The sequence below is a fragment of the Schistocerca piceifrons genome, chromosome 1, assembly GCF_021461385.2.
Source record: "Schistocerca piceifrons isolate TAMUIC-IGC-003096 chromosome 1, iqSchPice1.1, whole genome shotgun sequence".
In the NCBI taxonomy this organism is placed as follows: domain Eukaryota; kingdom Metazoa; phylum Arthropoda; class Insecta; order Orthoptera; family Acrididae; genus Schistocerca; species Schistocerca piceifrons.
This window is the reverse complement of record NC_060138.1, coordinates 822,728,095-822,754,117: the sequence shown is the minus strand read 5'-3', so window position 1 is coordinate 822,754,117 and position 26,023 is coordinate 822,728,095. Positions and strand designations below refer to the sequence as shown.

The 26,023-nt window shown below is 37.3% G+C and overlaps 1 protein-coding gene across 1 annotated transcript in view; it reads right to left on the bottom strand.

The window, feature by feature from the left end:
• Positions 1-25,799, bottom strand: part of LOC124775407 (astacin-like) — an 86,714-nt gene extending 60,915 nt beyond the window's left edge. Inside the window, exon 1 of the mRNA XM_047250243.1 lies at positions 25,700-25,799. Coding sequence (XP_047106199.1) covers positions 25,700-25,799 — 100 coding nt within the window. The remainder of the gene's footprint in view (positions 1-25,699) is intronic.
• Positions 25,800-26,023: the final 224 nt, after the last annotated feature.

Here is a 26,023-nt window from a genome sequence, read left to right as displayed (position 1 = left end):
TCTGAGGCTACATCTGTAATAATTTGAAAGTATTTGTACATGTGAATGAATGTTCAACTCCAAACAAACAAGGTGAGGTGTATATTTGTTTTTAAATGGTAATGTAGGTTATTGTCCACTGCAACATCTAGCACATCAATGTTTTTGGCTGAGTAATTGTTGAGCTTCTGTTTCCAGATGTTGTCCACTGCTACATCTTCACATCCCTCAAAATGGTTCACTATTGTAAGGAAAGTTTGCCCGTGTCCATGGTGAAATTTAGTTTCTAGTTCTTACCCCCCTCCCCCCCCCCCCCCCCCCCCAATGAGTTCTTTTCTTTACCATCAGTAGAGTAGTTTGGCAAAACATCCAAAAATTGCATGTAGTCTTAAACATAGCTGCAGGTAAGCAAGCTGCTTTTAACCAAGTTCTCCATCTAGCATTGATACAGAAGGTGCTAAAGGAACTTATTTGGGTTAAACATTAAAAATAGAGTAGTTATTGGTGGAGAAAGTCCTGTGATTCTGACATACTTCATTAATTCATTGCAATTTTTTGCTTTCATGATTTTCTTAACAAAAGATACAAATTCATTTAAATATGAGTAACCATACTTTAATCTCAGAAACCTGAAAAGTGTGCACAATGCATGTTGCATGTTTTAAATTACAGTAGATAGACTTCAGATTGGAAAATAACAGTAGTATGTAAAATGTTTGACCTTCAGGGTCTTTCCATGTTTTGTTTTGTGAGACTACAATGAAATACATGCATTAGTCAAATTTTATGCCTTGTTTGTTTTGTCAAGAAAGCAAGTTAATTAAGTCTGCATTTCATTTGTTCTCCACTCTGGGATTTCACTAAGATATGTAACAAAGTACCAGTATGATAAAATACTAATGTCTCACTGTTGCCACATGTAGTTCCTTACTCATGATGTACTTTCAGCTTTCAACATGCTAATGAACATGATTATGTTGGTATTTTTCATCTCTTGTAATTGAGATATAACAAATCACTCCCAACTCCCATGAATTATGGACCTTTCCGAGGATGGATGGTTGCTTGTCTTGATAATACAGATAGCCATACCATAGCAGCAACCACAATGGAGTGGTTTATGTGGAGAGGACTGTAGTACCTGAAAAGGGGCAGCACCTTTTCAGTAATTGCAGAAGCAACAGTTTGGATGACTGCTTGAAATGGCCCTGTATTACTAGCCAACATGACATTGCTCTGATGGTACTGCAGATTTCTCTGAATGTGGGTAAACTACAGCCATTATTTTCTGCAAGGGCATGCAGGTTTACTGTAGGTTTTAATGATGATGGCATCCTCTTGGATAAAATATACCACATGTTAACTAGTGCCCATTGGATTGCCTGGGAGGGAGTGCTCAGGAGGTTGTTGGGAAAAAAAAGTGGCATTCAGATGGGTCAGAATGTGGAACCTTATATCTCTTAATTACATAGGTAGATTAGAGAACTTAAAAGGGGGACTGAATACAATGGGAATTAGTGAAGTGCAATGATATGAACAACAGTACTTCAGGTCAGCTGAGTACCATGTCATAGCACAAAATCAAGTAAGAGTAATGCAGGCGAAGGTCTAACAGTGAATAAGAAACTAGGAATGCAGTAAGCTACTAAAAGCACCGTGGTGAATACATTATCATAGTTATGATAGACACAAAGCCAACAACCACCACAGCAGTACCAATTTATATGTCCACTAGCTCCATAGATAATGATGAGATGGAAGAAATTATTCATATAATTACAGGAGATGAAAATTTAATTGTGATGGGAGGTGGAAACCAATAGTCAGGAAAGGATGAGAAAAAACAATAGTTGGATTACATTCACCGTGGGAAAGGAGTGAAAGAGAAAGCTGCGTGGTAGAGTTTTGCATGGAGCATAACTTGATAATTACTAACACTTGGTTTAAGAATCATGTAAGAAGGTTGTATACATATGAGAGTCCTCTAGACACTGGAAGATCTCGGATAAATCATACCATATGATAGTAAGAAAGATTTCAAAACTAGGTTTTAAACTGTACTGAATGTAGCAGCATTACATATGGGGAACAAAAGGGTATTTAAAACTTGTACAGTATATATATTGCTGTTATAAGAGACTAATGACATGAAAGTGAAGTAGTGGTTGAGAAGGGAGGGAGACAGGGTGGTCACCCATCGCTGTATTATTCAGTATGTATGTTGAACAAACAGTAAAGGAAATCAAGGAGAAATGTGGAAGGGAAATTAAAGTCCAGGGAGAAGAATTGAAAATTTGATGATTGATTATGACTTTCTAATTCTGTTATAAATGGCAAAAGACTTGGAAGAGCAGTTGAGTGGAATAGATAGTGTCTTGAAAGTAATACAAGGGTAATGGAATGTAGTCAACTTCAATCAGGCAGTGCTGAGGGCATAAGTGTAGAAAATGAGACTCTAAAGGTGGTATATGATTTTTGCTATTTGAGCAGCAAATTAACTGTTGACAGCCAAGGTAGAAAGGATATAAAATACAGACAGTCAATAGCAAGAAAAGCATTTCTGAAAAAAAGATGATTTTGTTAGCACTGAGTATAAATTTAGGTGTTAGCAATCTTTTTTGAAGGTATTTGGGTGTGATATGTAATGCTACAGAAGAATGCTGAAGACAGGGTGGGTAGATTGATAACATTTGAAGGCATCAAAGAATTATCAATTTGGTAATGTAAGGAAAATGGGGGGAGGGGACTGTAAAGGGAGTCCAAGGAATGAATACAGGAAGTAGAGGTGAAGATTAGATTAGATTAGATTAGATTAATACTAGTTCCATGGATCATGAATACGATATTTCGTAATGATGTGGAACGAGTCGAATTTTCCAATACATGACATAATTAGGTTAATTTCACAACATACTTAAGTTAATATAACAACTTTTTTTTTTAATTTAATTTATATCTAAAAATTCCTCTATGGAGTAGAAGGAGTTGTCATTCAGAAATTCTTTTAATTTCTTCTTAAATACTTGTTGGTTGATACTACTTGGTAAGTGACCAAAGACTTTAGTGCCAGTATAATTCACCCCTTTCTGTGTCAAAGTTAGATTTAATCTTGAATAGTGAAGATCGTCCTTTCTCCTAGTATTGTAGTTATGCACACTGCTATTACTTTTGAATTGGGTTTGGTTGTTAATAACAAATTTCATAAGAGAGTATATATACTGAGAAGCTACTGTGAATATCCCTAGATCCTTAAATAATTGTCTGCAGGATGATCTTGGGTGGACTCCAGCTACTATTCTGATTACACGCTTTTGTGCAATAAATACTTTATTCCTCAGTGATGAATTACCCCAAAATATGATGTCATATGAAAGCAATGAGTGAAAATAGGCGTAGTAAGCTAATTTACTAAGATGTTTATCACCAAAATTTGCAATGACCCTTATTGCATAAGTAGCTGAACTCAAACATTTCAGCAGATCATCAATGTGTTTCTTCCAATATAATCTCTCATCAATGGACATACCTAAAAATTTGGAATGTTCTACCTTAGCTATATGCTTCTGATTAAGGTCTATATTTATTAATGGCGTCATACCATTCACTGTATGGAACTGTATGTACTGTGTCTTATCAAAATTCAGTGAGAGTCCGTTTACAAGGAACCACTTAGTAATTTTCTGAAAGACAGTATTGACAATTTCATCAGTTAATTCTTGTTTCTCAGGTGTGATTACTATACTTGTATCATCAGCGAAGAGAACTAACTCTGCTCTTCATGAATATAGAATGGCAAGTCATTAATATACAATAAGAACAACAAAGGACCCAAGACTGACCCTTGTGGAACCCCATTCTTGATAGTTCCCCAGTTTGAGGAATGTGCTGATCTTTGCATGTTACGAGAACTACTTATTTCAACATTCTGCACTCTTCCAGTTAGGTACGAATTAAACCATTTGTGCACTGTCCCACTCATGCCACAATACTTGAGCTTGTCTAGCAGAATTTCATGATTTACACAATCAAAAGCCTTTGAGAGATCACAAAAAATCCCAATGGGTGGTGTTCGGTTATTCGGATCATTCAAAATTTGACTGGTGAAAGCATATATGGCATTTTCTGTTGAAAAACCTTTCTGGAAACCAAACTGACATTTTGTTAGTACTTCATTTTTACAGATATGTGAAGCTACTCTTGAATACATTACTTTCTCAAAAATTTTGGATAAAGCTGTTAGAAGGGAGATTGGACGGTAATTGTTGACATCAGATCTATCCCCCTTTTTATGCAAAGGTATAACAATAGCATATTTCAGTCTATCAGGGAAAATGCCCTGTTCCAGAGAGCTATTACACAGGTGGCCGAGAATCTTACTTATCTGTTGAGAACAAGCTTTTAGTATTTTGCTGGAAATGCCATCAATTCCATGTGAGTTTTTGCTTTTAAGCAAGTTTATTATTTTCCTAATTTCAGAGGGAGAAGTGGGTGAGATTTCAATTGTATCAAATTGCATAGGTATGGCCTCTTCCATTGACAGCCTAGCATCTTCTAATGAACACCTGGATCCTACTATATCCACAACATTTAGAAAATGATTATTAAAAATATTTTCAACTTCTGACTTTTTGTTCGCAAAGTTTTCATTCAATTTGATGGTAATACTGTCTTCCTCTGCTCTTGGTTGACCTGTTTCTCTTTTAATAATATTCCAAATTGTTTTAATTTTATTATCAGAGTTGCTGATTTCAGACATGATACACATACTCCTGGATTTTTTAATAACTTTTCTTAATATAACACAGTAGTTTTTATAATTTTTGATAGTTTCTGGGTCACTACTCTTTCTTGCTGTCAGATACATTTCCCTTTTCCGGTTACAAGATATTTTTATACCCTTAGTAAGCCATGGTTTGTTACAAGGTTTCTTACGAGTATATTTAACTATTTTCTTGGGGAAGCAATTTTCAAATGCATTTACAAAAATGTCATGAAATAAATTATATTTTAAATTGGCATCAGGTTCACGGTACACCTCATCCCAGTCTAACTGCTGTAGGCTTTCCCTGAAATTTGCAATTGTTAAATCGTTGACTGAACGTACTACTTTGGAGGACTGTTTAGTATTGCTGAATGGAGCTATGTCATATATTGTAACTAGCTGTGCACCATGCTCAGAAAGACCATTCTCAACAGGCTGAGCATTTACCTGGTTAAACTTATCTTGGTCTATAAAGAAGTTATCTATCAGTGAGCTGCTATCCTTTACCACCCGAGTAGGAAAATCAATAATGGGTGTCAAATTGAAAGAACCGAGTAATACTTCAAGGTCATTTTTCCTATTACCTTCTTTCAGAGAATCTACATTGAAGTCCCCACAAATAATAATTTGCTTCCCCCTGTCTGACAGCACAACAAGGAGTCCAAATTTTTCAGAAATAGATGAAAATATCCTGATGGGGACCTATATACAGTTACAATTATAAATGTGCCTTTATTTAATTTAAGCTCACAGGCACATGCTTCTATATGTTTCTCTACACAAAACTTTTTTGTTTCTATACTTTTTGCACAATGATAACTTTTGACATATATGGCAACTCCTCCTTTCTCCATATTTTCTCTCATTACATGTGCAGAGAGCTTATAACCACTTACATTTACCTTATCCATATCAGTAACAATGTGATGCTCAGACAGGCATAGTATGTCTATTTCATTCTCAGCTTCTAAATCTTCTAAACAAACCAGAAGCTCATCTACTTTATTCTTTAAACTCCCAATATTTTGATGAAATATACTTACATTATTTTTAATTATACTTTTATGAGAACCTTTCCTTATTCTAACATTTGCAGTACTCTCCTGTCTGAGTTTCTCATTGTGCTTAGGCCTAGTTCCTATACCAGTGGTCACATGGTGTTCAGAGAGGCAGATTATGTCAATTGGGTTGGGTGACTTTAATTCATCAATGCAATTACCTAGGACTGAGATACAACTTGGTGGAGATAAAATTTCTGGTGATTGGTGAAAATTTATAATTGATAGCTGTGATTGGTGATCCAATGTGCTAGAATTGTGCTGTTTAATTTCTTTCCTAAACTGAAGATTTGTTTCAATCCAGACTTCTCGTAGAACTTGACATCTTTCTGTCTTACCTATCCTAAAAAAGGTGCTGCTCCAACACCTGTAACCACTGGTATTTTACCATTCATGGCAGTGCCTCCCCCCCTTAAATTTCCTGCTATTACCCCAGCCAGTTTCCCCTTCCCTTTCCTGTTGAGATGTAGGCCGTGCCTGGTAAGAGGCTTGCACAGGATGGATTAGTATGGAGAGCTGCATAAAACCAGTCTTTGGACTGAAGACCACAACAGCAACAGCACACAGTGTTCACCATTGTCACAAATTCTTCTTGTATTAGTTTTGTATTTCGGTATCTGAAGCAAAGACAGTAAAGGAAAACTGTACAAATGCAAGAGCACAAAAGTGCCACACAAACCCCATCGCCACAGTCTTATGACATTCATCACTCAAATTGCCCTTCAACTTCTATGATGTCTGTTGGTAATAAATGGAATACTTTTGGGCAAGCAGCATTACAGCTGCAATTTCTGCCCCCTTTTCAGGATGACTAAATGATATTATAGCACAAGATCAGTGCTGTTGTTTTGTTGAAGACTTTTCTCTATTTCCCTGTTGAAAGTTTCTAATATTGTTGTTGTTGTGGTCTTCAGTCCTGAGACTGGTTTGATGCAGCTCTCCATGCTACCCTATCCTGTGCAAGCTTCTTCATCTCCCAGTACTTACTGCAACCCGCATCCATCTGAATCTGCTTAGTGTATTCATCTCTTGGTCTCCCTCTATGATTTTTACCATCCACGCTGCCCTCCAATGCTAAATTTGTAATCCCTTGATGCCTCAGAACATGTCCTACTAACCAGTCCCTTCTTTTTGTCAAGTTGTGCCTCATACTCCTCCCCAATTCTATTCAATACTTCATCATTAGTTATGTGATCTACCCATCTAATCTTCAGCATTCTTCTGTAGCACCACATTTCGAAAGCTTCTATTGCCTTCTTGTCTAAACTATTTATTGTCCATGTTTCACTTCCATACATGGCTACACTCCATACAAATACTTTCAGGAACGACTTCCTGACACTTAAATCTGTACTCGATGTTAACAAATTTCTATTCTTCAGAAAAGCTTTCCTTGCCATTGCCAGTCTATATTTTATATCTTCTCTACTTCGACCATCATCAGTTATTTTGCTCCCCAAATAGAAAAACTCCTTTACTACTTTAAGTGTCTCATTTCTTAATATTTTATGTAAAAAAATGGGTCACTTTTTACTACTATTTCAGTTTTGACCGCACAAAGCAGCGAAGTGTCCCTTCAGGATTTTTAAAATCATATTTAACAATGATGGATGCCAGTTCCATGCAAAGAACACTGGTAGGCAACACTAGCTGTGAGAGTACGTCTTCTGTCAAATTCCTTTGATGTACAGTCAAAATATCAATATTCCTTTCCAGATATACTTATGAGAAATACGTTCATAGTCCTTAATTTCTAGCTGTAGAATTTTCCAGTCCATTATGTTACTGCTATCCTTGTAAAGATTCAGAAAATGAGAAAGGAAAAAGAATTGTAGAAGGTGCTTGCACTGAAATTACCACTCTTTTAATGAAACTTTCTGCACTGCTTTTCAGAAAATGGTAGCAAAAAGTTTCAATTAAAAGCCAAGTACATCTATTTCATGTTCACTTTTCTTGAGAAATCAATGAAGGCTATTTCAGTACAAGAAGTTTTTACCATACAACACCTAAAATTACAACCCATACCCCCTTCTGCCCCTCACAGAGTCACTTCTGGTAGCACTTCTCTCCTGCCTTCCAAACTTCTCAGAAGTTTTTCTGTATACTTTGCAGGATTAACATTTGTTTTTCTTCTACAAGGCAAGCAGGAGAACTTCTGTGAAATTTGGAAAGTAGTGAGAGGTACTGGTAGAAGTGAACCTGTGAGGGCAGATCATGAGTCATGGTTGGTACAACAGAAGGTAGAGATTCCAGGTTTGAGCCCTAGTCTGGCACACAGTTGTAATCTGCCACAGAATTTCAAATCAGTTCACACTCTATTGCTGAGTGACAATTCATTCTGGAAGTAGAATATTTATTTTCAATGATGATATAGGTATATTGGCAAAAGCTGGCTTGCACTGATAATTCTTTTGACAAACCACTGTGTAGTTAATCAGTAGCATGTACATTTATGTCTACATTCAGACTCTGAAAATATTTGTGACATTCATGTAGGAGGGTGCTTCCCATTGTGCCATGTATTAGAATTTCTTCTGGTTCCATTCACATACGGAACCTTGAACACTAACTGCTTAAGGGCTTTTGTGCACACTGTAATTTGCTGTTCTTTGAGCAGAAGGGTATAAGCCCAGAAGTTGGAAAAGTTTGAGTGCATTATGCTCTTTCAGGGAACAGTGACAACTTTATTTGAGCAAAAGGGTATAAGGCTACTTTGAATACTTTAACTCCATGGATTTTTGCATTCTTGGATTCATGCACAAATATAAATAACCTTCAGGCAGAAGGGTTAAGCGCCTACCATTAAATTGTGTAAATTGGATTATACCTTTCTGCCCAAAGAAGCATGACTGAGTTTACCGTATTTACTCGAATCTAAGCCGCACTTTTTTTCCGGCTTAGAATCGAGTGCAAAGTAGGCGGAAGTTCCGAAAAATGTTGCTAGGTGCCGCCGCAATTAACTTCTGCCGTCAAATATACAGGGTGGTCAGACGGTGTGAAATGATTGTAGGGATGTTACAGGGTAGGTTGTACTGAGACATAAACGTTAAGAAAAAAATTCGATACGTTGTTCCGTTTCCGAGTTATTTAGCATAGAATTTCGCCAATTGGGGCGTCGCGCGCTCGCATTCAAGCGGCCTGCCAGGGCGGTGTTGCCCAACGAGTGCTTTGTCTCGTTAGTTGAAACTTGAATTTATGCGCGCGACGACCTGATTGACTAACTTCAATGCTAAATAACTCGGAAACGGCGCAATGTATCGAATTTCTTTCTTAACATTTATGTCCCAGTACAACCTGCCCTGTAACATCCCTACAATTATTTCACATATTTTCTGACCACCCTGTATGTAGCGCTACACAGGCTTGCTTTGCAGGCACAACGATAAATACTGGCGCCAAAACCCCTGCGTCAGTAAATAAATTTAAAAAAAAAAGGTGGAAGACGAGTTTTTTTTCTCCGCCCCCAGTTTTGACCATTGCATTTTCATACATTATCCAACGAAGTAGATAAAAATTCCGTATTGTTCATCTTCGTATGTAGCAGCATTTCAATTTACTACGAAAATCCGACTGGCAAGACTGGGATGTTTGTCAATATGGCCAACTCTACGTTCTGAATTTTTTCCTACCTGTGAGAAGAGATGGTTGCTAAGAGGAACTTTTATGAACTGTGAATCACATGCAGTATTGTCTTCACCATAAGAATAATACGAATATAGACATTTTGCCACGTATTCTTTCATGTTTACTGCTATCTCATTTAAATTGTCTGCCTAATAAACTACGAAACTAGAGTGAGACAACAGCAAACGCGGAAGAATATACATATCATGTCATGTTTATATTCGTATTATTCTTATGTCTAATAGTGATACAGTCAGAAATGAAGGACGGCAATTGACTAGATTTTTAAATCTAAGATGACTAATTTCTGTGCAGAATGTAATGTACTAAAGAGGCGCCTGCAAAGATTTTCAAACGGAGAAAAATTTTCGCTAAACTCTCGTTCAGAACATAATCTATCATACGCAGTCTATTATTTGGTTTTTGTTGATCATTATCAAAGAAAACAGCAGTGTAAGTAACAACAAATAGCAGTCTCTTGCCATGGGTTCGCTAATGAGACAATTCCTGTCTTTTTTTATTGTAAGCGGCAGAAGCATGCACAAAAGCAAGCCGTGCCGCGAGTGGCGACAGGCCGTAAACACTCATTATCAGAATGCGACAAACAATGCACAGTACAGTAATGCATTTTCAGGTGAGTGACGTAAACACCTATAACAAAGAGAACGGCATTTATCAGATCAATGAAAAATAAGCAATCAATTCAAATCAGGCGAAGCACATGGAAAAGGAAGGGTACCCGTATAAATACAGACGGAGCGCCTGACGCATAGCAATGGCTACCTGGTAAAGCTTAACTGCTGAGCTTATGACTTGAACCAAACTACTGTAGCTGTATCGTCATTCATTTGACCTAAATTGTCTCTCATTTTACAATGGACCAACTTTGTTTCGATTTGGGGGTGCAGCCTAAAACTTTTCTCTCCCCTTGAATTTCGAGTCTCAAATTTCAGGTGCAGCTTAGATTCGGGAAAATATTTTTTCCTTGATTTCTAATCTCATTTTTCCGGTGCGGCTTAGATTCGAGTGCGGCTTAGATTCGAGTGCGGCTTAGATTCGAGTAAATACGGTAATTTTCTCTCTCTGGTTGCTGTAAGGGAATACATAGAGGGCTGTAGTATGTCCCTAGAATCCTTGCTTAATATTGATTCTTGAGACTTTATCAGTAAGGATTCTCAGGACAGTGATGTCTATCTTCAGATGTCAGTTCAATTTTCCGTGACATATGTGCTGTGCTGCTCTGTATATGTTCAGTGTCCTATGGTGGCCCTGTTCTATGTACACTAGTGATTTTAAGCATTCTCTATTGCAGGTTGAGTGCATTTTCTCAGTCTCCTTTGTTCACTGATGCAGGTATAAAAAGATCGATACATGAAGCATACAACAACTTCCACTGTCGTACTGTAGTGAGAGATCTTGCTGAGAACCCAAGAAAATTCTAGTCCTCTGTAATATCACTACCAGGGCAAAGGCTTCTACCCAATCACTTGTTGTCCAGTGTGGTGTGACAGTAGAGGACAGCAAAAAAAAAAAAAAAAAAAAAAAAAAAAAAAAAAAAAAAAAAAAAAAAAAAAAAAAAGGCTGAAGTTTTAATTTTGTGGTTAAAAAATCATTCACTCAGGAGGATATACAGACAAGCTTTTTTCTGACAATCACACAGGCTCCCATATGGAGGACATTGTAAAAGGCATCCTTGCCATAGATAAACAACTGAAAGAGTTGAAAACAAATATGTCACCAAGTCCAGATGAAATCCCAGTTTGAGTTTACAGAGAATGCTCTATTGGCACTGGCACCATACTTAGCTTGCTATTGTCATGAACCTCTCATACAGCCCTAAGTTCCAAGCAACAGAAAAAAGACACAGGTGATTCCTATGTACAAGAGCAGTAAAAGAACGGACCCACAAAATTACAGAATTCTTGATCACATTCTAAGTTCAAATATAATACATTCCCTTGAGACAGAAAAGCTTATGTCCACAAGTCAGCGTGGATTTAGAAAGCATCATTCATGTGAAACTCAGCTTGCCTTTTCTCACACAATATCATATGAACCCTGGATGAAGGATGACAGCAAATTCCATATTCCTAGATTTTCAAAAAGTGTTTGACACGCCACCAGCTTTTGGATCCCAGCATCAAAGAACTCCACTGCCTTACCATTAAACCATTTAGTAACAGTTTCTTTCAACATGTCATCATTTTCTAAGCACTTTTCACCAAGAAATTCCTTCAGTTTGGGAAACAGATGAAAGTCCGATGGTGCTAAGTCAGGGCAGTATTGTGGATAATCCAGTAATTCCCAATGAAACTTGTCCAATTGTGTCTTTGTTCTTCCACAATGTGAGGCCTAGCATTGTTGTGAAGCAGAAATGATGCTGCTGCACAGCAGTCCCCACTGGTGATTTTGAATAGTGTGTCGAAGCTTTAATAATATTTCACAGTACCTCTCAGCATTTCTTGCCATTCCTCTTGGCAAAAAAATCTTACAGAAGAATGCCTTCCCAGTCCCAAAAAATGGTGGTCATGATTTCCCATGTTGAAGGTTCTTATTTGAATGTTCTTGGTTTCTCTAGGAGTTTGAATAGTGCCGTCCACCGGACTGATGTCTATTTTCTGGAGTGTAGCGCACAATCCATGTTGCACCACCAGTTACAGTGTGACTCAAGTACTCATCACTATCCTCGTGATAGCACTCCAAAATGGGCAAAGAAGGTGCCATTCACTTTATTTTATGTTTTTCTGTCATCATTTTTGGCACCCGTCTCACATTTTTTTAGTGAAGTTTGTCAGCAACAATGTGAAAAACTACTGTGAATTGCCTCCTCATCTTTCTGTGTCAAGTCTCCATTCATGGCAGTAGGCCCTTCAGATCGTTTTTCGTCATGAACATTTGCTCTTCCTTCATTAAACAGCCTATACCATTTATGCACATTTCCATCATTCATTACACTTGCACCATATACACTTTAACAAACTGTTGGCGAATTTCAGCAGGATGAACTTGTTTTGAATTTAAGAACTGAATAACTGAGCGCACTTCACAAGCAGTAGGATTACTGATTAACACGGTGACAAATGAAGCAGTGTAACCATATAACCAGCACCGGCAGAGACGTGAAACGTAATGGCGGTGTAGTGAGTGACTGGCCAAGAATGACTGACCATGAATGGATGTCACATGCATGGACACGATGGGTTATTGGTTCTTACTTTTAAAATGATCCTCGTTAATGGTCTGAAGAGTGGTGTGAGCAGCAATCTTTGACTGCTTGCTGATGGCATTGTAGTATATTGGAAAGTGTTATTTTTGGGTGAGTATTGAAAGATACAGGGTGACTTAGACAGAATTACAGTTTGACATGATGTATGCGGCTAACTGTAAATGTAGAAAAACTTTAAGTCAATGCAGATGAGTAGGAAAAACAATCCTGCATTGTTTGAATACAGTATTAGTGATGTACTGCTTGACAAAGTCATGTCAATTAAATATACAGATGTAAAGTTGCAAAGCGATATGAAATAACAATGGTAGTAGAGAAAGTGAATGGTCACCTTCAGTATATTGGGAGAATTTTAGGAAAGTGTAGCTCATCTATAAATGAGATCATGTATAGAACACCCATGTGACCCATTCTTGAGTCCTACTCAGGGACAACTAAAAGGTAGGCATTGGAGCAATTCTGATGCGTGCTACATTATTACCGGTAGGTTGATCAGCGTGCAAGTTTTATGGATATGCTCACAAACTCAAATGGGAATCCCTGAAGGAAATACAGGGTGTCTCACAAAAGATGCCCAGGACAGGTCTGTAGGTTGTGCAGCACAGCCACCAGCTGCCACCTCCACCTCTGCGAGCCGCCGCCATGCCTGACTCAACACAGATCTGCTGGTAGTTGGCTGTGCATGCACTTCCCCTGAGTTAAGCATAACCAACATTGCCATCTGATTTAATTAAGCTTACCTTGATTTACAGTAGGTGCTCAAAATGATGTCCCTCTGTGGTAAGAGCAGCCCGACATCTGAACACATTAGTAAACACTCAATTAATTTTGGCTGTTGAAATATGGGAAATGACTAGCCAAACCATGTTTACCAACTCTGTAAGCATGTGGGGATTGTTTGCATATACCTTCCCCAAAGGTAAAAATCACACAGGTTTAGATCTGAAGAATGAGGAGGCCAGTCAACTATTCTGTCATCAAAAACACGTCATAGAAGCATTAGTGATGTGTGGTCTTGCATTGTCCGGCATGATATAACTGTACATCTTATCATGGGTGTGAAAGTGTCAGAAAGTATAACACAAAAAACATAAAACATTTGAATATAATACCTACTACCCTGGTCATTTGTGCAGTAAACTGGGACTGCCAATATTTACAGAATTAATAGGCTGTCAGAATGAAACATTGTAATGCACTTTTAATGAATTTATCATACACAAAATATCTAATTTTGACTTGTGACTGACTGCTGTCTAAACTGAAATCTTAAGCTGGTCCAACAGTCCCTGTAAAGGTATTCATCTGTTGTAGAAGGAGTTGCCTATCAAAAAGTCTTTAAAACTCCATTTTAACTGTGCTTTATTTGAAACCAAGTTTTTAATGGTTGCTAGCAATTTGTTGAAAACGTGTGTTCCTGAACACTGAACCCCTTTTTGGACCAAGGTAAGTGATTTTAGGTCTTTATGTAGATTGTTCTTATTCCTAGCATTGATACTATGTATTGAGCTATTGCTTGGAAATAAAGATTTTTACTTGCAACAAATTTCATTAAGGAGTAAATATATTGAGAATCATAGGTTAGAATACAAAGTTCCTAGAACAGCTTTCTTGAATTTACACCACAAATGATTCTTATTACATGCTTTTGCATGCTAAAAACTTTTTCTCGGTTTGATTGAGTTACCCCAGTATATGATCCTATATGACATAATAGAATGAAAGTAAGCAAAATATGCAAGCTTGTTTATATTTACATCTCCTACATCTAACATCATTCTCACTGCAAATACAGACTTGTTTAGGAGCTTAAGCAATTCTGTGGTATGCCCTTCCCAACGGAATTTATTATCGAGCTGTAATCCCAGAAATTTAACACTGTCAGCCTCTTCGATCTGCATGTCTTCATATGTTATATACATGCTGGAAGGAAATCTCTTACAAGCTGTGAACAGCATATGGTGGGGCTTTTAAAAGTTTAATGAATGTGAGTTAGCTTTAAACCATTTATTAATGTGAGTGAAAATTTGATTACCAGCTATTTCTAAATCTGTACTTGACTTGCTACTTATTGCAACGTATGTATCATGTGCAAACAAAACAAAATTAGCATCTGGCAATGTAACAGATGAGATGTCATTAATGGACACAAGAAAAAGCAATGGAACACAGGAACACCCCATGTAATTAATTCCCAATCAGATGAAGACTGACTGCTTACTGCACAGGTATTTTGCAACAACACCATTTGTGTCCTGTTAGTTAGATAAGGCTCATACCATTTCACAGCATTGCCAGTGAATCCATAATATTCTAATTTACCTAAGAGAATGCTGTGGTTCACACAGTCAAAGGCTTTTGACAGATCACAGAAAATGCCAGTAGCCTCTAATATATTATGTAATGAATTAAGTACATTCCCACTAAGTGTAAATAGCTTTCTCTGTATCAGAACACTTAAGAAACTCAAACAGTGACTTGGGCAGTATATTATTTGCAGTCAGATGCTTAAGGAGACACTTTTCAAAAATTTTTGAGAAACCGGCAAAAGCAAAATTAGTTGATAGTTTGATGGTATCTTTTTATCCCCTTCTTGTAAAGAGGCTTAATTTTGGCATATTTTAGCCAGTCTGGAAATGTTCTGCTGATAAGAAATTGATTACACAAATAACTTAAGATAGAACTCATCTTGCATGAGCACTCTTTGATTAACTTCGTCGATATGTTATCATACCTACTAGGATACTTAGATTTTAAGGATTTTGTGATGGATGCTACTTCTTTGGGAGACATGAGTGTCATTTCTGTTTTACTGAAGTTATTTTTAAAGACTGGTCTCAGATACTCCACTGCACTGTTCATTGAACCTGATAATCCCAAGCTGTCAGTAACAGAAATGAAGTACTTGTTTAAGAGGTTTGCGACACTACATGCACTTGTTGCCAAAAGCTAATTTTTTTTTAAATCTATCTTTTCCTCTTCCTTTTTGGCCCCACCTGTCTCTGTTTTCACTATATCCCATGCAGTTTTTATTTTGTTGCCCGATGTAATTATCTTTTTTTCATAATAAAGCTCGTTCGATTTCTAAATTACTTGCTTCAATATTGTACAGTGTTCTTTGTAATGCATTACAACGCAAACATCAGTGCTGTTCTTAGGTAGTAAATACAGTCTCCTTTTTGTCCCACATGATGTCTTTATTCCTTGTGTAATCTGTGGTTTATTTTTTTGACTTCTGTGTGATTACCTTTAAGGGAAAACTGTTTTCAAAAGTGGAAGTAACTTTATTAACAAATGCTTTGTATTTTCCATTTGAGTCAGAAGTATTGTAAACATCTATCCAGATCAGGTCTTTGGGCAACTTCCTGAATTTCTCAATTTTTGACTGATTTATTACCCTCCTATACTCAGATTTAATAGATTTTTTTATCCTGATAAGTTTCAAAATTTAACACAAGATGCTACATGTCATCATCAGATAGCCCATTTACTATTGGTTTTGTGATATAACTTTTTCCCTAGATTTGTCTATGAAGATATTATCAAATAGCAGTCTCAGATCATTTGCATATCCTAGTTGCAAATTTCATAGTAGGAACTGAATTGAATGATAGTGTTACTGATTGCAATAATTGTTCACTGACAGAGCTTCTCAATAAATCCACATTAAAATCACCAGTCGCCACCATTTTCTTGTTTTTTACTGTGAGACGGGACAACAGAGATTCCAGATTTTTTATAAAGAGGTTAAAATTTCCTGAAGATGAAGTGTATATACTTATTATTATAAAGAACGTATTATGAAATACTACTTCCGTTGCACAAGTTTCTGAGTGCTGTTCTGAGCAAAATTTATTAATATCAATATTCTTAAAATCAACACAGTTTCTGACAAATGTGGCAACTCCTCCTTTCTCCATATTTTCTCTCCAGAAGTAAGAAACTAACTTGAATCCTGTAACATTTAACCTATTTATACCAGTGGTCACATGATGTTCAGAGAGGCAGATTATATCAACTGGTTTGCTCAACTAATTCTTTGACACAAATAAGCAACTCATTAGGCTTACCCCTTAGTCCTCAGATATGCCGATGCAATAAAGATAACTGATTTTCTGCACTGGCTGAATTGAAACTTGATGAACCTAATTTTCCAGTTAGTTTTTGAGTATCTATACTTTCAATCAGAGGTTGTATATATCAATTGTGTACATTAAAATGTGCTTTCTGGCTGCCCGTTTTATAAATGTGAATGTAATTTTCAACCTGTCTCTGAGCATCTTTTGTTTCTGCCTGCCCTACCCTTAAAAAACTGCTGTTAATCAAGGGAGATGAATGTTCAGATGGGATCGTTGCATATGCTGATGACCTGTTAGTTGCGAATCAGTCAGTGCAAGAGCAATATTGGAAAACAAGGTCAGTGGTATGTTACACACAATACAACAATGGTGCAACCAAAGCAAATTATCCATAGCAGTACAAAAAAACAGCATACACAACACTTAAAGGATCACTACAAAGACACCTGGCAATTAAAATAAACGACATGAATGTAAAACATGAAATAGTAGCTAAATGTCTTGGGGTACACATTGATGAATGTCATAGCTTCAATGAACACATTTACATCTACATTTATACTCTGCAACCCACCCAACGGTGTGTGGCAGAGGGCACTTTACGTGCCACTGTCATTACCTCCCTTTCCTGTTCCAGTCACGTATGGTTCGTGGGAAGAACGACTGCCGGAAAGCCTCCGTGTGCACTCGAATCTCTCTAAGTTTACATTCGTGATCTCCTTGGGAGGTATAAGTAGGGGGAAGCAATATATTCGATATCTCATCCAGATACGCACCCTCTCGAACCTGGACAGCAGGCAACACCGCAATGCAGAGCATCTCTCTTTCAGAGTCTGCCACTTGAGTTTGCTAAACAGCTCCATAACGCTATCACTTGCTAAACATCTCCATAACGCTATCACGCTTACCAAATAACCCTGTGACAAAATGCGCCACTCTTCTTAGGGTCTTCTCTATCTCCTCTGTCAACCCGACCTGGTACGGATCCCACACTGATGAGCAATACTCAAGCACAGGTCGAACGAGTGTTATGTAAGCCACCTCCTTTGTTGATGGACTACATTTTCTAAGGACTCTCCCAGTGAATCTCAACCTGGCACCCGCCTTACCAACAATTAATTTTATATGATCATTCCACTTCAAATCGTTCCGTACGCATACTCCCAGATATTTTACAGAAGTAACTGCTACCAGTGTTTGTTCCACTATCATACAATAAAGGATCCTTCTTTCTATGCCTTCGCAATACATTACATTTGTCTATGTTAAGGGTCAGTTGCCACTCCCTGCACCAAGTGCCTATCCGCTGCAGATCTTCCTGCGTTTCACTGCAATTTTCTAATGCTGCAACTTCTCTGTATACTACAGCATCATCCACGAAAAGCCGCATGGAACTTCCGACACTATCTACTAGGTCATTTATATATATTGTGAAAAACAATGGTCCCATAACACTCTCCTGTGGCATGCCAGAGGCTACTTTAACGTCTGTAGATGTCTCTCCATTGAGAACAACATGCTGTGTTATGTTTGCTAAAAACGCTTCAATCCAGCCACACAGCTGGTCTGATATTTCATAGGCTCTTAATATATTTATCAGGCGATAGTGCAGAACTGTATCGAATGCCTTCTGTAAGTCAAGGAAAATGGCATATTGCAACCAAAGCCGAAAGTGTACTACACAAACTAGTGACATTAAATTTGACACAATACAGACAACCACTCACACATATAATAATGTACCACTGTGCACTTTTTGAGTTGGTATTGAGATTTGCAGCTAGTACGTGGCACATGGACTTGCTCTCTCCATGAATAGGATCACTGTTAGGTGGGGGCAAAGGAGTGTGCTACTTGGACTATTTGTGGTTTTCAGCACCACATCAGTTGATTCACTATATGTGGTGCTTGGAATATACCAGATCGATATAGCCCTTAGCCTGCAACATAATGGCTGAAGATGGGTATACATGAGAGAGTGTTGCAGATCGTTGGGCAGTACATAGAAGATAGGCACCAAATAAAGTGGGACAAGAATGATAAGCACTGTCAAGTCTATTCATTTTTGCCCAATATCAGGGAGCAGTTATGGTTGCACTGTCAAGTCTATTCATTTTTGCCCAACATCATGGAGCAGTTATGGTTGCACCATGTTAACCCCAGCTGAGGCATGGTTTATTTTGTGACTGAACATAGCCCTTATCAGATGAATTGGTTCCCAAGAACACTTCCTTTTGAAATGTGTTAGACAGAGGCACTTTAGTAATAACATAGAACACATAACAGAAACAACATTATATGATGCACTGAGGAAAGATACATGGATACACTTGAACGCGATTGCCAACAACATCTCAAAAGCAGAACATGAAATATACAAACAGACTCATCAGTACAGAAGGCACAGGAGATGAAGACAGGCCAACATGGATAGCTCGAGTAGCTCCAGTACTGATGATGATACGAGTGACAGTGACAGTACTGACATAACATAGACACACAGAATATACATAACATTAAACATGTGTAACCTGCACAACTACTCACATAAAAATTAATTAAAGATTGCAATTTATATCTTATTATGAATGAATCTAATTAAAAGTAGGAGTACTAAGAATAGTCCATGGATAGATGTTAATCCGGAATCCATGTTAAACCTGCATCCAACATTGTTAAGTAGTCATATAAATGAACACTTCATTGTAAATGTAATAATATGAATGTAATATAAATTTAATATAAAGCAAGCAAGCAAAATCAAAGAGTGCCAATACATATCAGAAACAGATTATGCATATTATGCAATTATACAAAATTGATGGATCAACTACTTAAAAAAGTCTAGTTTTATTCTATAAAAATGTATTTAAAAATTAATAATAGGTTAGTGATGGCTTGTTATATCTCCTACAGCTATGCAGGAACATAAATAACTTAATTAGATTACACTGAGACAGGATATTGTTCCAAAGCCATGTGGAATTTGTTTACTAACCAACCTAGTGGTAGTAGTTGTTATGTAATCTAATGAACATCAACTCACACAGAACTCTAACAATATCAACATAGATTAGATCTGCATGGAATGAATAAATTGTTGTCCTAAAGAGGAATGTTCATGTGGATAGAACATGTAGATGCTGCATTTGAAGTTCAATAGCAAGTCCCCTTGCCTGGGTGGGGCTGATGAAGGGATATCTATGACTATTCTTTCCTGTCTTCTTTTATTCTCTTCTTAAATTATACCGTAAATTTATAATTTCCTGCTTCAAAATTCCTGTATTTTTCTTTTAAAATAGTGTAATTGCTGTAAGTAAATAAATGATAACACCAAAATACAGACAAAAGAACTCCATGCAGCCCCATCTCCACTTGGTGCTGCATGGACAACAGTGCCTATGGCCTCAGCTGGAATTTTGTTGTGTGGTGGTGGTTATGGGTACTGGATAAGACGTCTGTATGGAGTACTATAGCCTGCATAAAGTAATAAGATGGTAGGCCCTCATAGTCATAATGCAGCTTGGAAAAAATAATTGCAGCTTTTCCACTCCAACTATTACTGCTATGTGGTGCAAGTTTCATTGCGCACGGCTAGCCTGCCTCGCAATCTTTTTGAGTACATGTTGCTGTAACCTAAATGTCTAGGTGGTGGTAGCTAATGCAATACTTTATGGCATCTTTCTTTCACATTCCTATAAGTTTTACTTTAAACTAGGTAGTGCTGCTACATTTCCTCCTTCTGTGGGAAAGACTTTGTCCCTCAGGTCTTGCTCAGGAGTGGTTCTCCATTATAACTACCTCCCCTGTTAATTCATAAAATAAGTGGCACACTTCCAAGATTATACTAGACTGACAATTTTGAACATTATACATTTACTACATTAAATTTTATGGCTGCTTCCTTGCAATTCCTTCAGTATTCAGTATTCAGTATTCATCTATTGTGTCTGTGTAGTGGGCACATCCTTGCTCCTATTTGGCTTTCTCCATGCTTCCAGCATTCCTTAAACTCGTAACAAATTTATTTTTTTCTGATATTTACACTACAGTACTTCTCACACAGTTACTATGGCTCTTGTCACCTTGGAGTCTCTCAAACTAAAAATGACACTCTTTCTTTCTTAATAAATTATCCTTAACCTATCAACTTCAAGAAAATGTGGTCTGGTTCCCTTTAACTCTTGTGCTTGGCATCTAATCCGTCTATCTGGTCGTTTTATCCCTTTGTTTTGGGACAGCTTTTAGAGTTTCTCCTTGCAACAATAGTTACCCCTATGCTTTCCCAGCAAATATACTCCCGGAACTATCCTCACAAGAAAGCCACGTACACCACTACCATTCACAACACTTCAAGAGGCAGTCCCAGTTATTCCTCACAGTGCAGCACTCATTACAGACTGAATTACCCTTGAAATGCTTGGTTTTCCAGTACTTATGCTCACCCAAAACAACTTTCTAGTGCCTGGCAGCAGCACACCATTTGAATCATGCCTTATTGTATTTGTACACAGTTTAACTCGTTTATTCCATATGTTAGATGCACATTGTGACAGCTTTACATTGGGAACATCTTTCTGTTGCCAAAGGATAACATTGGCTTGATATTCAGTGAGGACATTTAGTTTCTTGCCTGTGTTGTACCCTTCACCCACCTCATACTTATAGTGTACATCAGACTTCAGCTGTGCTGTAAACAGCCTGCCTGCACACATCAGCTGCTTGCCCTGCAAGTCCATGATCCAGTACTTGTGCTCATGCTACATTCTGAACCTGTGGTGTTTACTTTGCAACCGATTCAGCCCTGTTGACTTGATAACCTGCTCCACAAACTCGTCTCTTTCTTTTCCTCCCTTCACTCTGCTTCTGAAGAAATGTATGTGCCTGAACCATTTCTGCCACAACTTCTTGTGCATTTCCTGTAGAACCTAAAACAATGTCACCATCCGCAGTTCCATTCTGCATGATGCAAAAATAATGTCCACCTGGTCCAGGCTCTTTTGTGCAATGAAACACCTACTGTCACCCACTGGGGCAGAAACTACTACACTTACGTCACCTATGTTTCTATCCCAGCAATTAATCACTTTGGTACAGCCCATTACCATTCCTGCACCACATACTCCACTATTTCTCTTGGATCAGAGCTAGTACTTCTACATTACTCATCTTAACTTCAACAATATCATTACTCTGTCTTGCTTAAATTCCCAGGAACTTTTATTATGACACCATCTATAATTAATTTAATCTTCCAACTCAAAAGATTGTCCATCTATTGATGACATTCCTCCTTTACACTTCACAGGATCAACAGGTTTAACTACATTAATAACAGTCAGATGCCCTGCAGGAACAAGCAAACTATCTAAAAGCCTGCACCTCTCCCATCCAGCTTCCTACTCCTCCCTCCTCTCTGCTTCCTCTCTTTCCCTTCTTTTCATTCCCTCCATAATCAACATTTTCCTCCCACCCTGGGACTGATTTTCAATCAACCAGTCATTGTGCTCTCCCCACAGCTTGTCTCTATACCCTGAAGTTTTGTGATCAGCTTTTTCCTTCTCCTCAGCATCAGGTGCTTCTAATCTCTTAGATGCTCAACCTTCTCCACTCGCAACTTACCTACTTCACCTATTAAAATTTTAAGCACTTCCCTTGAAGTAGCTCTTTTGGTATTGACAATCCTGATGCTCCCTGTGGTACTGTTCACATGATTACCTCTTATCAGTGACACAAACACAAAGGAAAAAAAATTGAAATATACCACTACCCCAACACTTCTCACATCTTTACATCCTTAAGTACCGTTTAGCTTCACCTCCTGAGTCACTGCTCATGATTAACAGCTTATATACACTAGACTCTTGCTGAGGAGGACATTTCTGGTACATATGGGTGCTGGATTAGCAGAAGTGCTGGATTATTGAGAGAGTCTTAAATTTAATGTTAACATGTAAGGATTGTATTTTATTAAATCTAAAGATGCATTCATTTTCACAGAAAACTTAGTCCTTGAGTATGTACATATAAAGTAGCATTACTAGCTATGAAACATGTCCCAAATTTTTAGTTATCTTGATGATGATAGATGAGAACAGTATGCTCTATTACAAACGGCTTTTCAAGCATTACATCAATACTGCATGATTCTGATTATTGCTTAATGTACTCCAAGAGGATGTCTGCAGCTTCAGCACAAGCACTGTGAGGTATCTTCATGTTCTCTCCTCCTATTCCTCTTATTCATCACTTTCATCATGATTTTCCTGTATGCTTTTGATTATCTCTTTATTTGTTAAATTTTGGTCATAATTAGTTCCTCATACAACATTGCACTCTGCCTGTGAAGAAACTCAGTTCAGCTTATCTCTATTTTCAAGTTTCTACTTGAGACCTAACATAATGTGTTTCCTTTTAAAAGTCATTATACTGAACCATAAAGAAAGCCACAATTTCAAACATGTATAGCATTGTTTAACATTGTAATTAACTAACAACATTGTTGCACACGAGCATTCATTATTGTATGCATCATTTCTGCTTGAGTGACTAGAACTGAATGTGGACCAGATTACTGAGGGGCCAGACTACTGAAGGCCGGATTAGTGAGAGTTTAGTGAACTGCTAGACAATGAGCCACACCTCTTGTTTTTGACACCCGTACTACCCGTATCAATCAGGTGAGAACTAACACTTATGTTTAAGTCTCCTCAAAACATGTCTGTGGTCACCTGTTACATACTGAACTTACAAGTGCAACTAAACTCCTGGAAAACCCACTGACTTGCCATGACCTTGCAGTCAAATAAAAGTAAAACTCCACCATGTGTTGATGAAACAGTGCCCCTGCAATGTTGAGTCATCTACTTCATCCATGGGTGTCAGTTGTAGGCTACGGTTCAGATGTCATGCTGTTGGCACATGATCTGGAAAACTTAAGTTTCTGATTTTGATGGTCCTTTTTCTGCACTTCTGGTTATGGCCACTACTAAGAAGAATTGATTGAACTTTGGAGTCAGTGATTTTAACTTACATCCTCTCAAAGGCACTTCCAAGTAGTTTTGTGTAAGTCAGCACATTCCATAGAATCTATAGGTCATAATTCTCTTTAACATTTGATTGAAACTCTTCCCTTCTCTTTACTAACTACCTTGTTTCTGTTATCTTGCACATTTTTCACACTTGCAAACTCTGTAGCTGTTTATTAAATAATTATACACTTCTTCTATGTCTCTGCTGTCTTCATTTTCTAAGATGCTGCATGTGTTGTGCAATTTAACCTGTGTACCAACTTCTTATTAAATAAATTCTCAAAATCTACATTTCCTTGGTCATGCCTGATGCACCTGCTTTCTTCTAGTTTTATATCTATTTTTACTCTGCACATTATGTGTCTATGAACACTTTCCATTCAAAAATGGTGTATTACTACAGTTTTTTTTAATTCTTTGATAAAACATAGAGAATTTCATTTTTAGTTCCAGTTGTATGTTGCCAAGTACCTTGCCAATTCCATTTTCTATTTGTTCTTGTCTGGAAGTCTGGGAGTATGTGTTGAGGGGGAACATATTACTCTTCTCAGAAATTCTACTGATATATGACCTATGTGATTTCTGGAATCATATCCAAAGTTCAACACTGAGTTATTATTTTTTAGTTTTGTGCTACTTTCACATTAAAATCATCTTGTAGTTCAATATTATGTTATTTTTCCATGTCTAAAACTTTCTAGTGAGATCTTCTAGCTTCTTATCAGACTGTGAGCAGATTGATGCAGTGATTTTAATTATTTCGATGAAAACAATTTTTCAAAACAAGTGCTGCTATTGCCTGTCATTCCTTCAGTGTCTGTAATGTTGTTGTTAATTTTCTGATCAACAGTAAATTCTATAGCTGAACTTTCCCTGCTTTTTTTCTCTGGCCACATTTTAAGTACAGTATATTTTATCTCTGCCTTTTTGTTGTTCTTCCAATAGCCCCTGCATTTCCTATTTTATTAAGTTATTTAAGTTCTCTTGTAACTAGATTCATTTTCATTTTGTCCTAGAGTTCTGCAATTTATAGTTTCTAAATAAAGCGTTGAAGAAGTTGTTGGATTTGTAAGGTTCACATTATTGTCTATTTAGTCAAACTTCATGTAATTTGGTGTGGGCGCTGAAGTAGTGTGACATGCTTCTCAGTTTGAAGCCATTATGTGATGTCTCTCAGTCTACCACTCCCATACACCTCCTCACTCAGATGACCCAAGAAGGGCTGTTACCAAAGAATGGAGCAGGCTTGAGGAACAACATCTCAATCACCAAGTAGACAGCATGCCAAGAGGATCTAAGCACATTGAAATATTCGTGATGGAGCAATACTGAATTGAATGATATGAAGTAGCAGTTTTTAAATCCAAATATGTACAAAGGTATGCAGTTTTGAATGGCTGTCTATATTTGGATTATTGTTTTGTTATTGTCTCACAGTAAAGTAAATTTTTATTTCTATTGTGCATTTCTTTAATTTTCCTGCTTCCCTTGAATCTAAGCCCACACACAGATATGCAGGAGGTGCAAAACCCTTTTTGAACAGGTTTGACACATTTGGCCTATGTGACTAAAACAAGAAAATGAGGTTGATAATGTTGTCATCGAGGTTTGGTCTCCTTCAAAGGATGACCATGTGTAGTAAAAGTGTTACTGTTTCAATTGAATAACAAAACTTGTGTTTTGGAACTTATTGCAGAGGCTTTCTATGGTTATCATTATTCACCAAGCAATATTTTTGTCATTCTCAGGGCTGGCACCTTAAATACTGCCTCAGCAGCAGCTCTATTTTTGCTTTTTCAGATACCTACTAGTGTAATATGTGTGCATTCTCTTTTAAAACAGAGTATCGTGTGTGTGTGTGTGTGATGAACTACACTTGTTCTCTTGAAATCAATATAGGAAACTTAATGTGAAAAAATAAGACAGTGGATGAATTATACCTGATTGTTTGATTACATCTAGGTCAAAGTAGAGTCCTTTGTGGACAGGTTCAGGAGGCTCAATTTCTGCAGCCATCAGTGATGCAGTGACCAGTGCCATTATGGACGTTAATGTTGATGTCATCCTCCTATAAAAAAAGGACAAGAGAATTTGACTAATATACAATCTACTGCATGAAAAATATTACTCTTTCACAATTATAGTAGAACTAATTTTATAATATTACTGTTGTTTCTGTAATCATAAAGAAATATATATCAAACTTACGTTACAAAATTTTGTGTATTGTGTATGAAATTATAATAGAAAATTAGAAAAGACAA